The sequence below is a fragment of the Anguilla anguilla genome, chromosome 2 (genome assembly GCF_013347855.1).
Source record: "Anguilla anguilla isolate fAngAng1 chromosome 2, fAngAng1.pri, whole genome shotgun sequence".
In the NCBI taxonomy this organism is placed as follows: Eukaryota; Metazoa; Chordata; class Actinopteri; order Anguilliformes; family Anguillidae; genus Anguilla; species Anguilla anguilla.
Window position 1 is genome coordinate 39,773,405 of NC_049202.1, and position 14,652 is coordinate 39,788,056.

The window sequence follows — 14,652 nt, forward strand, 5'->3', positions numbered from 1 at the left end:
CTTACACTGATCAATGTTTCTTTTTACACTGCTGTAGCCCTCTCCCTGGCCCACTAACATAAAGAGACACGGCCGTACAAAAGAGTAATTTTATTCAGAGTTAGTCGCTTTTATTTGTTACAGATGTTTCCTGACAAAATGTTGGAAAAGAGAAACATACACAGGGAATTAGGGAAAGAGATGGAAAGGGGGATGCGAGAGGAAGAGGAAAAGACAACGAAGACGGCATGTTTTCTTTCGCCTCTTTTTCTCTCCCTCCCTTTTACAATCTTTCTCACTCTCTTACAAGGCAGCCATCACTTTAAGGAGACTAAACCTCATTCCTTTCTTCTCTTCTCTCTGTCTTCCTTCATCTTCCTCTTTTTTCCCCCAAAAGGAGAGAGAACAAAATTGAAGAGGGAGAAAATGGCTTCTATTATAGAATAAAAATTGAGAGGTCAATTTGCTTCTCTGTATTTACTGTGAATGAAACACAGTGTAGTGCAGGGTCTGGTTAAAGTTTTACTGTTAAACCAACAGGAGGACACAAAGAGAGACTGAGAGAGAGGAGGAGTAGGGACTGGAGAAAGGGAGAGAGATATGTCATAAGATTATTTTTTAAAAATAATCCTATTTCCCCGCAGCCACTCACAAGGAGGCTTACTCACAGCCCTCTAAGCTCTCACGAGTCTCAGTAAAATGAGAAAAGTCTTTATGCGAGCAGGAGAGAGTGAGAGAGCAAACCAAGGGGAAGGAAGTGGGTAAGAAGGGGTGGTGTCAGTGAAGTAGAGAAGGAAGGGGGCGTTTTACTCCTCCTTCTCCTCTCCGTGTGTGATGACGTAGCAGATGTTCTTGTAGTCTACGTTGCCAGCCACATCAGGGGGGAAGGCGGCCCACAGGTTCTTCATCTGGGGAAAGGAGAGCACAGGAAAGGTCAATGGAGAGTATTCACTGAGCCTTGGAAGGCCACAGGCACGGAGGCATCATAGGCCAGGCTTAAATACGATCATGAAGGTACATTTTTTATGAAGAGATTAACTGATAGTGCAGTCTCACCTCCTCTGCGGAGAACCTGTCGCACTGAGTGGTCAGGAGCTCCTCAAGGCTGGACAAATCAAAAAAGTGGGGAGTTAGATTTGGGAAACTACTGCCATCCACATGCTTCAATGTACAAACTAAGTTCTTGGAAAAACTAATGTATTGTTTTCCTGGGGTTAATTTCCAGATGTTTTTTAACTTCTTCCAGAATTAGATACTTGTTAGTCAAAAATGTGCTTTAAGCACTGTACATTTTTTCAAGTGCAGCTACACGGTTATAGATTTCCTGGCAACACGTATTATTGTATATGATAAAGACTATGAGAATGGATATGACTAAAACACTTACAATTGCTTCTTGATGGTGCCAGTACCCTCGGGATCCAGGACCTTGAACGCGCTCACGATAACGTCCTCAGGATCAGCGCCTGATGGGGAGAGAGAGAGAGGGAGAATTGAATACTGTAGAAACACTGCTGACTGTTTTTTGTGGTCAACACAAGAGGTTAAATGCACGTATTGGCCACGCCTTTAGTGTATGAGAGTGTTACTAAAGGACACTCACCCTTCAGCTTCTCGCCGAACATGGTGAGGAAGACGGTGAAGTTGATGGGGCCGCTGGCTTCCTTAATCATGGCTTCCAGCTCCTCATTCTTCACGTTCAGTTGGCCTGGATAAGACGGTTACGTTAGAGTATTCTCCAGTGTACTACAGTGTATCCCTAAGGAATATAAGTATGTCCATAAACACATACCCAACACCAAAATAAATAGTTGTTAATCATTAATGAGTTGTTTTATGAATGAGGCTGCTATGTTTACGCAGAGTTAGAGTGGAAAAAGGTAGTTACCCAGGGAGGCCAGCACGTCCCTCAAGTCGTCCTTGCTGATGATGCCATCTCTGTTCTGGTCAATAATTGTGAAAGCCTAAGAAGGAGAGAGAAATAGAGAGAGAATGTGTGTGTTAGTTTCCTTACTCTGGCTACTCACCATGGTAGTGAATGAGTTATATTAGAATCTAATTATCAGCTGTTCCAACAACTGGTGTTTATTCCTAATCTGTATTATAAATGTGTAAACAGGGAAAAAGGTAATTGAAGGAACACTTTAATGTTTTGAGTGTGCAAACACACCTCATAAAATATTTCTTCCATAAAGAGTCAACAGGTCAATGTCAATGGCTAGTTCATATCCATGTTCAATTCTTCATGAGCACAACTAATCAAGTACAAATTTTGTTAATAACAGAAAAATACATGGCAGCCCAAAAGTTCAATCATGTAAAATGAATATGCAAAATGTATTGGGTAGCTGCAGAGAAATATAGTCTTTGATTTAATGAACTGAAACATACACTGTTGATTGAGAGGTATTGTAAACCAGAACTACTGATTAAAAAATGTGTGCATAAATGACCATGGGAAATATGCCAGTTAGGGCAAAATGTAAAAATAATGTAATGTTATATGTGTGTGTGTGTGTGTGTGTGTGTGTGTGTGTGTGTGGGTAAACCTGCCCCCCCACACCCCTTCCCCACCCACACCGCCCCCTCTTGAGACCTCCCTCTCTCCCTCAAGCTCATGAAACCTAAGATGCCACTCTGGCCTTCTACTTAAAAGGCAGCTGATGACCCTCTGACGTGTTATAACAGTCTCAAGTGCCATGTCAGACATTCCCTCAGAGACATTTAAGGAGCAGGTATCACTTACACCCACCGCCTTCGGCAACCACCACCTCCCTCTCATGTCCTTTCCCCCTCCCGCCTTCTCTCCCCTCCCTTTTAAGTGATCTCTCACTCAGTCATCTCTTTCTGAATAGTGTCAGCCTTCTACAGACGGCATCATTAGCATACTTTAAAATCATTAGCTATCTCTCCTTTTCCAGCTCAGTCTTAGTGCCTCCTGCCCCTCTCCCCCCCCTGCTTTCGCGAGTTATTCTAAGCACCACACATGCTGCCGTGTGAGACTGCTTCACTCAGACTCTAGGAGCGAGTTAAATAAAGGCAAAGGCTGAGTGACAGCTGAGGCAAGAGATGACTGAAATGCTTCAGGAGGTGACAGATATTGTCAGAGTGCTGGAATTTTTGTAAAGTTAAAAGGCATCCCTTTGCTCCATAACCTTCACCAAAGAAGCCTGACGCTAACTGGTGGTCACAACATGAAGTGCTGCTAAGCTTCTTTGCCTCCTTGCAGAGCACTGTTCATTCAGAAAATAAAGTTATAGCAGCCTACATAAACAATTCTACCTGCTTGTGCCTTTTGACCAGCATTTACAGTGGCACGTGGCAAGGTGCAGTAATGTTCTGCAGTGCAATACAGTGGTGAAAAATCCTCACCTCCTTGTACTCCTGAATCTGGCTTTGCTCAAACATGGAGAACACATTGGAGGATCCACCCTCTGCTTGCTGCCTCCTCTTGGCCTTCTTGGGTGCCTGGGGGCAAGACATACAGCACACACATTTATTTAGGAGAACACAGAGGCACATAGTAAGCTGTGAATGGGTGATCAGTAGAAATTCAGAGAACTACACAGAGAACAGACAGATGGGACAGGCAGGGCCAGAGTCACAGAACGGAACACGCAGTATGGGTCACCCTGGAGCAAAACAGTCAATCATTCTCCAAGCTGTTAAGCATTAAAAGGAAAACTTTTTTAGCAACTGAGCAATAGCTCTCAGTATAAAAGTTCATATAAAATATTTTCATATATCATTTTCTTTTCTGCTGATCCTACTTATGACGTTTTTTATAATCGAAACAGATGTGCATATGTCTTCATATTCACAATTTAGTTTTCAACCTGGCAGAATGCCTTTGTGAATTTAGAAACACTATTGTGTCATCCTGTAAAGCCATGATGGACATAGCCATTGAATGTCTCTTCTATGGCTTACTTAGGTCTACCTAGTCTCATCACTCCCTCATTTGACAAACTTCATGAAATGTTTTAATTGACAGCTTCTGGGCCTCTTGCCTTTCTTTTTAAAATAAATATTCCCATTATTACAAGTTTTAATACAAACTACGCCAATACATTGGCAATGAATCAAAATAAAACCAAAGACAAAACCAAAATTTGTTTTTGTTTAAACTAACCAGAAAATTACTCAGCTGTAGTCCTGTCTTTAATCAAGAGTGTAATTCAGGCCTGCTTGCAACACAGATCATTTTGGCATAATTCCAAAGTGAAACAGCTGATTTGTCCACAGAAGTAAAAAATAAATAAAACAAAATTTTAAGAAGCATCTCTTTGATTCTTGATTTCTTCGTGACAATTGAAGGTGATTGCAAATTATTCTAATGATAAGTTGAAGCTTATTCTGGGTTTTAAGTTAATCTTGTTGAGGTTCCTGGCAATGCAGTGTTGCAACATTAAGAACAGCAGCTTATGGAAGGGAGTGCTGGTCTTACTCACCATCTCGAGACGGTATGTAGAGTTTGGTCGATCAAGAAGAAAAGGCCTATGCCAAGCCGCAGACTGATGTGACTGACATGTGAAGGTTGGTCCCCCAGGGGCTTATATACTGACTTGGTGAGACTAACTATAGACACACATCAGGTTTGGCTGGGAAAAAGAGAGAGGAAGATGGAGAGACTAACAGAGTTAGAAAAGGAGGGATAGTGTATCATCTTACAGTTGATCAAAAATAGAAGCTGGGAGTCTTGGAATGAGATGAACTGGATACTGGAGTGCAGGCCACAGTTTGGTGTCATTCATGGACTAATATGGACACACCCAGCATTACGGCCTGTTAGTCTGCCAAAACCCCACCCTTCCTCACTCTTTCTTTACCTTTTTTTGAGCCCAAGGGAGCCCTAAAGTCTTTGTCATTAGTTTTTTTTATCGCAATGCCACTTATTTCATTACCGCGTCATGTCACATCATATCAGGTGTCTACATGTTCATGTCTGCTTTTATGCCTTTAGCCTTTTTGGATTCTTTTTTTTTCAGTGAATTTACAGTGTTTCCAAACCTTTCCCTATGCATTTCACCATGCCATGGTATATCCATATGTGTGCTGAAACTATTTTGGAGTAAATGAAAACCCAATTACAGCATCAAGTGCTGCATAAATTGAACCTGAACTAGACCACTCAATCAATATTACTTTTAAAAAGGTAAATCTGAATGTACTTAATGTTTTTGTCTTTAAGTTGTGAATAATTCGAAATGAAAGTGTTAATGGTGAGCATAATATGATGCTATTCGAAGGCCCCAAAGAGGAGCCATTTTTACCATGAGAATCCAAATTAAAATAGCTTTTAGATACAGCATGCCCAACATAGGTCTGCCCTCTGGCACTCAGCCAGGAGCCCACCCATCCAGTTTCATACAAGATCTCATTAGCCTGCAAATACAGACTGCCCAGGCGCTGAGCTACAGCGTTATGAAAGTTGATGCCCCTTCTCTCACTCACGGTAACTACTGTTCTTCCTATTTGCCTTCCTTTTTGCTTCTCTTAATACACAATTTACTGTTTCCAGTCATTCAAAGTGTTTGTGTTGAATTGACTCCTTCTTCTTATCTCATATTGGTCACTGTTCACTGGTTTCCTGTCTTTATATTTCCTGGGTCTTCTCTTCCCCAAATTTACCATCTAACAACCTTTGCTTTTCACAATGGTAAATATAGCTTCTCACTTTATATCAACTGTTAACTATTCTTAGTAACAATAATTAACAGTTTAATAGTGAGGAAGAACTGTCTCACTCACAATTCACACAACCCAGTCAGATGATGTGCCCTGCCAACCTGTAAATTCATGAATGACATCCCTAAAACATTATATGAAACCTTCTGTCTTAAGGACTGAGGACTTTATGCTTTAACATTGTGCTTTATTAACAGATGGCTAAAATATTACAATGGATTGCATTTATGCAGCATCTTACACAATTTCGAAGCTCTTTACAGTGAATGATGCAGCTCATCCCAGTCCATCAATGTGTACGATGTACCTGTGATGCATGGCAGTCATTCCATACAGCCAGCACAAAGGAGAACCCAGACTTCTAGTGATAAGTGACACAAGATCTTTCATGACCATTGACCTGGATGTGCATTTTCAGAATGCGTAATGAACTTGGGTAGACTGAAACATAAGCAGCAAGAAAAAAAGATCAGAAAGATGCTGCCCTCTGATGGCATTCACTGGAACTGCTGTCTCACAGTTCACACAACCCAGTCCAGTCAGAAGATGTGCTCAGTCAACCCGAAAATCTGTGGGAGGAACCCTTGAAACATTATCAGGAATCATCAATCTTGAGGAGGGAACATACAAGAAACTATATATGGTATTTGTATATATAACTATATAGAGATATTTGTGCATTTCAATACACATTACAGCCACAGATGCCACTGACTATGGGTAGTAAAATGCAAAATGACTGAACAGGGAATGAAAAGGGAAGTTGATCTGTGGTTTCTGAGACTTCATGTTTTATATAGATTAGTAAACTCCAAAATAATATGTTCTGATATAGTTTTCTATTTTTGTCTTTAAAAACAGCATTTACTGTAAGTGCATGACTGATTTTATTTCCCATTTGTTAAATGTGGGTGTCATACTATAGCCAAATATTTGTGGATCACTTTCAGCCATTATCTGAAAACTAGCAAAGGTTTAAGGAAACTCCAGTGAGCTCATAAACTTGTCTAATCTCAAAACCTCAACTGATCTAGTCCAAATGCTCAATCATAATGCATGCTCTTGTTATTTAGTTACTGCTTGATGGGTTTGGGAGTAGAGCTCATGGACAGAACTTCAATCAAGGGTCAGATATTTATATCTTAGTTTCCTTCATAAACTCAGTGTATTGTTAACCCCTCTGTTTGGTTTGGGCCAAACTGTCCCATTTAAAGTTTTAGTAAAAGAAGAATGATACGTTTTAGAAATGTTTTTCTTAACCAGTGACTAAACCAATGTAAATTTGGTTATTGTTTTGTGTTTCTATTTGTTGTTCATCATATGTATTATTTGCTTTGTGTTTTTGCCTATATGGTTTCTTTGAATATAGTAAGACAATTATGAAAAATAATTGAGAATGTCAGTTCAAAAACAATGAATATCAATCTACAGCAAGAAAATAGTTTCATTTTAATTTTTCACAAATTAACATGTATGCCTCCCATGCCTTCATTATAGTGCATTTAATTAACAGCTTCACAAAAAGTGGATGACACTTTCACTGTTAAATGTGATCTAGCAGAGGTAAATGGCAACCATTAACCATATTGAATATTGAAATTGAGATATTTTTGCATAATTTTTATTTCTGTATTGCTTTAAAAACCCAATAATGTCCTGGGTCTACTGTATTTGACCCGGGCAAAGAGTAGCACAGGTGCTAATAAGTAAACAGATCACAAGCGTTTTGTTCATGAATATATTAACAGTCATCACCACTGCTCTGTCAGATGTAGTCAGTAGTACAATGTCTTTAGATGATGTGTATTTGATTACGGACTTGCATACAAATGTGCTTATGGGCAGCTGCCAGTTAAAAACATAATAAAAGGAGGCACACTATTATAGTGAAGTAATCATGCAATTAATGTTCATGATTCAAATGATTAAAGAGACCACTGAGCAATGTAAAATGTCTTCAATCATTTATTCAGGTACAGATATTCTACACACAAATAATTTAACAAAGGTTTTCACAGAAAATTGACAACTTTCCCTATTCCCCATTGTATCATATCACCTGTTGATTGGACATACATTGGACATTACATTTTACAGTATCTTGAGTAACAAGTGTTGACAACTACAGAGGTCCAAAGCACGTTCTACCCAAAGCTGGGTATTTATAGCACTTATACTATATACACTTATACACTTTATATTTTGGTTGGTAAAGCTGCCTTGAAATCAGAACAGTATGGGTTTCAGAGTAAAATGAGATTAAATATTCAGGTCAAATGACCTGAAATTTAGTCACTCTTAACCTCTGCATTAAAAGGACTGGAACAGACTGAAGTTATGAACTAATGTACTATTCTGGGCTAGGGTTTCATACCACAGAACGGTGGAGTCTCTGCCACCATAAACATCAGTCAGCGATAGGGCCCCATGATATGAATATCTGCAGCTAAACATAGGAAGCTAAATATTATACAGCTTACATATTGTATTATTGCAGTCAAATTTAAACCTGAATTACCCAAATCATCTTGACATAGTAGTCTCTGTAATCCCATTATGTAGCCACTTACCATTTTATGATACATGATACATGCAAAGTTCTTGGATGAAAATAGTACACTATTTGAAACTGAATTGTTTAGGAAGCTTGCTAAAACCAGGAGAAACAAGCTTGAGTACAGCAGTTCATAATTATTGTTTCAGTTACCTGTGTCTTCAATAACACACTGAGAACCTACTGGACAACTACAGTAAGGCGCGGTCCCCTGAAAAACCAGCACAACTAATTAAACTCTTCACATGACGTTTGGTAGCAAATAAGATTAAAGCTGAATTCTGATGTTGGTAAAAATGCAAAAAAAAATAAAGACTGGAGGATATAGAAAAAACACAGAAAAATCGCTTTCAAACACTTAAACTGGGTTTAAGAAATTCACTTCAGATTTTAATATTCTTTGACATCATAGACTGTCAGAACATTGTCCAGTTCCTCTCTCACCCAAAATCAATTAGATCACCCTCTAGCTTACCCTCCTCTTCCAGCTTCTTCTGCAGCCAATCAGCTCTCAGCTCCTTCACTTCCTTTCCATAGTGCTCATGCAGTTCACCAAAATTCTTAAAGGGTCCAGACCCCACTAAGGGCCATTCCCCAAGAGGTGGGACAGGGCCAATTATAGGTGTGACATGGGCATTTCTCTTAGGCCAGAGTTTTGGAGACTTCTTAGTAACAGGCTTGGTAGACGTAGGAGGGGCTTGTAGCAAGTAATTTGTGCTATAGCTTCGTCCCTCCCTCACTGCTGGCCTGGGATTTAGGGAGGAGGGGCCTGAGTTCATGGAAATCAGGGATTGGGCCAGTTTATCAGCGTCTGGACCAATTACAGTGGAGTGCTGATAGGTATCACTGGCTAAGGTTTCTCTTCTAATTTCTGCAGAAACAAGAAAGAGAATTGGTGAGAAGAATGGGGTGCAAAGACTTCAAGTCTCCTTGATGGAGTGGCACCATAAGCACCTGCCCACACCGGCTGTTCCTTACCTTCATACTGTGTCTCCAGGTCTCTCACCAGCAAGGACAGGAAGCTGTGATTGGCTGAAAGCAGGGCTTTGATCCAGCTCTCCTGACTCTGCTGGTCTTCAGCCGCAAGCTTATAGGTCCTGAGGCCTGTCCCGCTGAACACCAGCGAAAAAGCAAACTGCTCCTCAGATTCACACAGCTGGACTGAGCATCCTTCTAGAACAATCACTCCAATCAGGTCACGGTCCCCTGGGCGATCTTTGTAGAACAGAAGGTTGCCCTTCAGTGTGAACCAACGCTTCTGATAAGAAGTGTTCCTTTCTCCCTGGATGTAAGATTGACAGGGATTTAGGATTAGGGCACACAGAAAAAAGAATTAAGTAATTACATTAAAGAAAGAAGAGAAGGAAGTGAAGAGAGACTGAAAGGTGCAGGAAAATTAACACAAAATGCAGTCAATAAGTTAGACATCAACTCCAATTTTGTACAATTTCATGGATTACTAAATGGGAAGTGTCAAAATGGATTGGGAAATATAGTTTTGTAACTTGGAATGGATGGCTGTGTTAAAATATGGAAATGTTTTTAATGCCAAAACTGAGGTGTATTTTTACTGTATATAAATCACAATCCGGACCTTTTCAACTTGAAAAAATAAATTGATGATGTTGAGGTGATGAATCATCAGCAGTAGCATAACACAGGGAGGGAATGTTAAATCAGTAGTCCACCCGCCACCTCTTAGCACAATATCAACCCCTCTAGTAGGTCAGACACCCTCAATCTGCTGACACCAGTGCCCTTTGTAGTGCAGTCTTCAGGTGCAATAGCTGCACAGGTGCATTGCCCAATTAAATTAAGCAGCTCCTGGCTGCATACATTTTGGGGGATACACGTATTAACACTGCATGCTCCCAAATTCACAGAGAAGGTAGCAGCGATAGGACAGGCCAATACAATTATCCATTCCAAACTGGGAGGAAAAAAAAATTAGGAATAAGTTACTAGAAACATTTAGCCTGCTAAAACTCCAACATATTATTTCAGGTTATTACAGACAGAACAGGGAATGTTTCATCAAAATCATTCTTACATAATAACTCCATGACTGAAATATGCTCCTTCTTTTAACCTCTGCTCTGCTTTTTAATTACTGTTACACTGCCATCTCATTCCCCATTTAATGTTTGTAACTTGTTTGTCTACGGTCTTGTGAAACTTTGTGTCTTATGTCTTATTGCCCCCCTTGCAAAAGAGATCTTTATCTCAATGTAGTTTTCCTGGTTAAATGGGTTGAATAAAATAAATAAATAAATAAAACTCCTTAAATTAGTAACATTAGCACATTATGCAATCAGGTCTCTAGAACTTTTTCCACTTCTACAGTGGACTGCATATTTCTTTTAATTATTTCATGATTCAGTTCTCTTCATATTCTTCGCTTTGTTTGTTAGGATATCAATTCCTGTCAAGATGTTAACCCTTGAGTCTTCAATATGAGGGTTAACACAATCTACTTCAGACATATTTATATTTTGTTTGTTTTGTTACTTATACAGGAAATGTATCTATTCAGGAGTGTTTACATGCTGATCATTGTCCTATAGAATCCAAAAGAGAATGACGAAGAGACTACAGATTATAGGCATGATTGCATTTTCCATCAGACCTAACAATACCTTCTTATACAGATAACCCTCTTTATCAACAGGTGAGCTGCATGACAAGTAGTGGGTCAGGATCTTCGCATGGAGCTTCATTACAACACCCCCTGCCTAAGGAAAGCCGTCTGCAAAGAGTGAAAGAACTTTGTCCAGAACAAATACACACATGCATGTTTGTACAATTTATGGCAGTACAATACTTTACATCACTACAATATTTCAGTTAGCCATAACTTTAACAGTCACAATGAACACCACCCTAAATTACATTTTCAACCATATAAATTTACAGTGTCTCCCCACAATTATTTTGGAAAATTTGTCCAAAGACACTGAATAGCTACCGGGGCAATTAACAATTCATATTCAAGTTGAAAATGTGCTATGTTCATCATGAAAAGGGTAAACCATGGTTACATTACAGGCATTTAGCAGACACTCTTATCCGATTTACACAACTTTTACATAGCATTACATTGCATCCATTTATACAGCTGGAGATACACTGAAGCAATGCAGGTTGCATCTTGCTCAAGGGTACAATAGCAGTGTCCTATCCGGGAATCAAACCTGTGACCTTTAAGGCCATTTCCCTACCCATTATACTACACTGCTGTCCCCATGGTAGGCTATATTACCTGTAAAAGAACAAATAATATGCCATGCATAACCGTGGCTTAGCCTACACGGAATTAGCGTTTGAAAATATATGCTTTTTCTAAATGTACCCTTTCAATGCAGCCATCTCCTTCGATCGCCCAGTCCATTAACTCGTATACTAGACAACCTTGACAAACATTCCCCGACGTTCGCGTACGACAGGCGCCTTTCCCCCATAAATTATTTTATTTAAATATTACTGAATAATAGAGTTTATCAAAACGTTTAACAGCACCAATAATGTTTTTGGCACAAAATAAAGTTCATGCTGCGATAATTTAAGTTTTAGTGGGCTTTACAAAAGAGAAGAAGCCTACACTTACCTTAGAAAATGTTTTACTTACCGGCAGTTCAGGTAGGCAAAACGTTTTACAAGCTCCCCTGTCTCTCGCCCTCGTATCTATCTGTCTCTCTGCTTCCGCATTTCCGAAAAATACGTTTTAACTCCCAGGAAATGTGTCCGAAAATAAAATGTTTTCAAGCGATGTCCTATCTAGAGTTTGAAGCATGTGCCGAAAACACGTTAATATTTTAACTCCAGTATCAGGTTACTGATAGGTAGGCTATACACACACCTATTGTTGCTGCCTCGATGTTGTGAAACATAAATAACTCGACCCACTTCCTGGTAGGCTAACGTACAAATTGGCATACTGTCCACGTCAACACTACAGAAAATTTCAAATGAAATAAATTTAAATAAATAAATAAATAAATAAATAAATAAATAAATAAATAAATAGCAGGTCCTTGCACACAATGTTCTGTAAGCATTATATGCAATGTAATATGACGGCATGAACATATATGGGTAAGTGACCGTAATGGCCACATATGAAATGCATTTCTATTAGCACATGAATAAGCCCATATGTGCCAGCCTCCTCTTCACCCAATCTAGATGCATTCATCCTCAGATTATTTACTTGAATTTCATACGTATTTTTAAAGGCAAAGACATAATAAGTTAATTAATTAATGTGCAATATCAAAACAATTATAATTTGAGTATTAATGTATTATGTTATTTTAGCATCAGGACATAATAATGGAAATATATGTTTACAATAGGGAGAAGATAATATGTTCGATATCTAACAATTCCAACATTTGATATGATGTTCTTTGTCTTTATTTGCCCCAAAGGGGAGGGGGGATGGGGGTTGGGGTATATGGAGGTATCTGTGTTGGAGCACTAAAACTTACCCCACAAGCTGCATGAGTTCGGACATGATTTGACATGTCTAAAGCTTGTGTAGACTGAGCAGTTGAAGGCTCTACACTTATTAAATAATATATTTTCAAAATAATTTCCTGCCACACTGCATCGTATTCACACACTGTAAAATTACCAGTGTTAAATCAACTTACATTGCTCATATGGTCCCTATTGGACTCATATGTACTCTGTAAGAATTAATGCTGGACATTTTACTGTGCACTGCAGACCTGACCTTACCTTAGTGTGAATGGATATAAGTACAAATTATGTCGGACTTCTCAAACACAGTAGTCTATACAGTGCGGTGAAAACCTACACCCCCAGAAAAGTGTTGTCTTTTTTTACAACACTTTCAGAGGGTGTACTTTTTAAAATTTATTTGGTGATAAGGATATTTTATCTTTATTTTAACACTGATACTTTCAATAATTTATTTAACAAAAATACAATTTCTGCTTTAATACACCCCTAGCTTCAATGGCTGGTGTTGCCCCCTTTAGCAGAAATAACTTCATCTAGTCATTTGTTGTCACTGTCTATCAGTTGCTAGCAGTTAATGGGATGAATTTTTGCACACTTATAGAAGTCTTTCAACTGTGTGATGTTTGAGGGCTTTCTCACATGTACAGCCCGCTGCAATCCTCCTGCATCATTTCAAAAGGATCAAGATCTGGGCTTTGACTAGGGCATTCTATGATCGTCCATTTCTTCTTTCTGAGCCATTCTGTTGGATTTGCTTGAGGGTTTTGGATCATTGTCCTGTTGGAAGATTTACTTTCAGTTTAACTAAAGCTTTTTTGACCTCACATTCTCTGTGAGCCTACTCTCTGTTATTGTGTTGAATCTATGGTTGAATCTGTGATGATGGCAATCTGGCAGGTATCGAGTCAACAAAGCAGACCCAAACCATAATGCCCCCACCACCATGCTTCATGGTTGGTATAAGGTTCTTCTGGTCAAAGGAAGTTTTCGGTTTTTGCCAAATATGTCTGGCATTGCAGCCAAACGAATCTGTCCTGAGCACATTTTTTTGGTATTCCTGTTTTTCACCCAGGTGTTGTCTGGGAAACTTCTGTTGTGAATGTATTCTTTTTCTGTGAGAACAGAGCCGGAGTCAGAGTAAGACGTTCCAGCAATTTTCCGGATCAGGACCTAGCAATACTCCTTACACAGGAACATTGCTGGATTCAATTATCCGGGTCAGGTAGTAGTTTTCCCCATTCACACATAGGTCACCTACCCAGAAATTTCCATGTCAAGTCTGTTCACACATAACATGACTGTTCCAGACTGTTCCGCAAAGCAGGATGTCTACTTGAAGCAATGCAGGACAATTAATGTCAACATTACATTAGTTCATCTTTAAAATAGGCAGATATTTTGCTGAATAATGGCTTTGGCAGAGATGTAAATCCTACCAACACAACACAGTTGAAGAGTGATAGTTTTAGGATAACTTATAGGAACATATTTAGCCAATATAGTATATGTTTGCAATTATCTAACATTAACAATGGAAGCATGGTTTGCCAGCTAAAAAGCAATACTTATTTGCAGAGTTGTTTTTGGTAAAATGCAACAAAAATAATTCTGTTAGCCAAGTTAAATAGCCAGCTATATCTTCCATTGATATGTGGTGTTAGCCAGCTTACTACATTAGGTAAAAAAGCAACTTAAACAGGAAGAGCCGGACACAGATGTTCACCAGGGTAAGATATTGCATAGCACACAAGTAATTTGTGGAGCAATGATGACAATGGTGTTCTTACCAGACACTGTTTATTCCATTCTAAAAATAACCCTCTCAAAATTACACAATGAGCCGCATTGTCTATTCTCTATATGCAAAGTCTCATATTTGTGTAAGAATTGTTGAGAGGGCCGATCCAGTAAAGTATTAACTGCTTGTGCCAGAAACAAGGTCTTAC

General features: G+C 39.1%; 2 protein-coding genes and 1 long non-coding RNA gene across 4 annotated transcripts; 1 reads left to right on the forward strand and 2 right to left on the reverse strand.

The window, feature by feature from the left end:
* Positions 1-75: 75 nt before the first annotated feature.
* LOC118219812 (myosin regulatory light chain 2, skeletal muscle isoform type 2) lies at positions 76-4,580 on the reverse strand. The gene is made up of 7 exons (XM_035403253.1): positions 4,431-4,580; positions 3,352-3,447; positions 1,868-1,943; positions 1,583-1,687; positions 1,367-1,445; positions 1,036-1,084; positions 76-887 (listed from the first exon to the last, which is right to left on the reverse strand). The coding sequence occupies exons 1-7, from the start codon at positions 4,431-4,433 to the stop codon at positions 786-788; spliced, it is 510 nt and encodes a 169-aa protein (XP_035259144.1). The 5' UTR covers positions 4,434-4,580; the 3' UTR covers positions 76-785.
* Positions 4,581-5,995: 1,415 nt separating this feature from the next.
* On the forward strand, positions 5,996-9,338 carry LOC118219813. The gene is made up of 2 exons (XR_004763847.1): positions 5,996-6,310; positions 9,099-9,338. It is a non-coding gene; the product is annotated as an uncharacterized LOC118219813 (long non-coding RNA).
* On the reverse strand, positions 7,610-12,152 carry zgc:153733 (uncharacterized protein LOC556313 homolog). Of its 2 annotated transcripts, none has more exons than XM_035403252.1 (4): positions 11,826-12,152; positions 10,858-10,967; positions 9,200-9,503; positions 7,610-9,092 (listed from the first exon to the last, which is right to left on the reverse strand). In XM_035403252.1, exons 2-4 carry the CDS (start codon positions 10,936-10,938, stop codon positions 8,662-8,664), a joined length of 816 nt encoding a protein of 271 aa, XP_035259143.1. In that variant the 5' UTR covers positions 10,939-10,967; positions 11,826-12,152; the 3' UTR covers positions 7,610-8,661. The 2 variants fall into 2 exon arrangements, with proteins under 2 accessions (XP_035259143.1, XP_035259142.1); XM_035403251.1 differs by having other exon boundaries at positions 11,847-12,151.
* Positions 12,153-14,652: the final 2,500 nt, after the last annotated feature.

Bases quoted from the DNA above. Each gene is read 5' to 3' on its own strand.
- zgc:153733 (XM_035403252.1), bottom strand. From the start codon at position 10,938: ATGAAGCTCCATGCGAAGATCCTGACCCACTACTTGTCATGCAGCTCA. The intron at 9,504-10,857 runs GTATTGTTAGGT...TCTTACATCCAG, and splicing joins AGGGTTATCTGTATAAGAAG to GGAGAAAGGAACACTTCTTA. The intron at 9,093-9,199 runs GTAAGGAACAGC...TTGTTTCTGCAG, and splicing joins CCTGGAGACACAGTATGAAG to AAATTAGAAGAGAAACCTTA.
- LOC118219812 (XM_035403253.1), bottom strand. The intron at 1,944-3,351 runs GTGAGGATTTTT...TCTCCTTCTTAG, and splicing joins AGATTCAGGAGTACAAGGAG to GCTTTCACAATTATTGACCA. The intron at 1,688-1,867 runs GTAACTACCTTT...CGTCTTATCCAG, and splicing joins GGACGTGCTGGCCTCCCTGG to GCCAACTGAACGTGAAGAAT.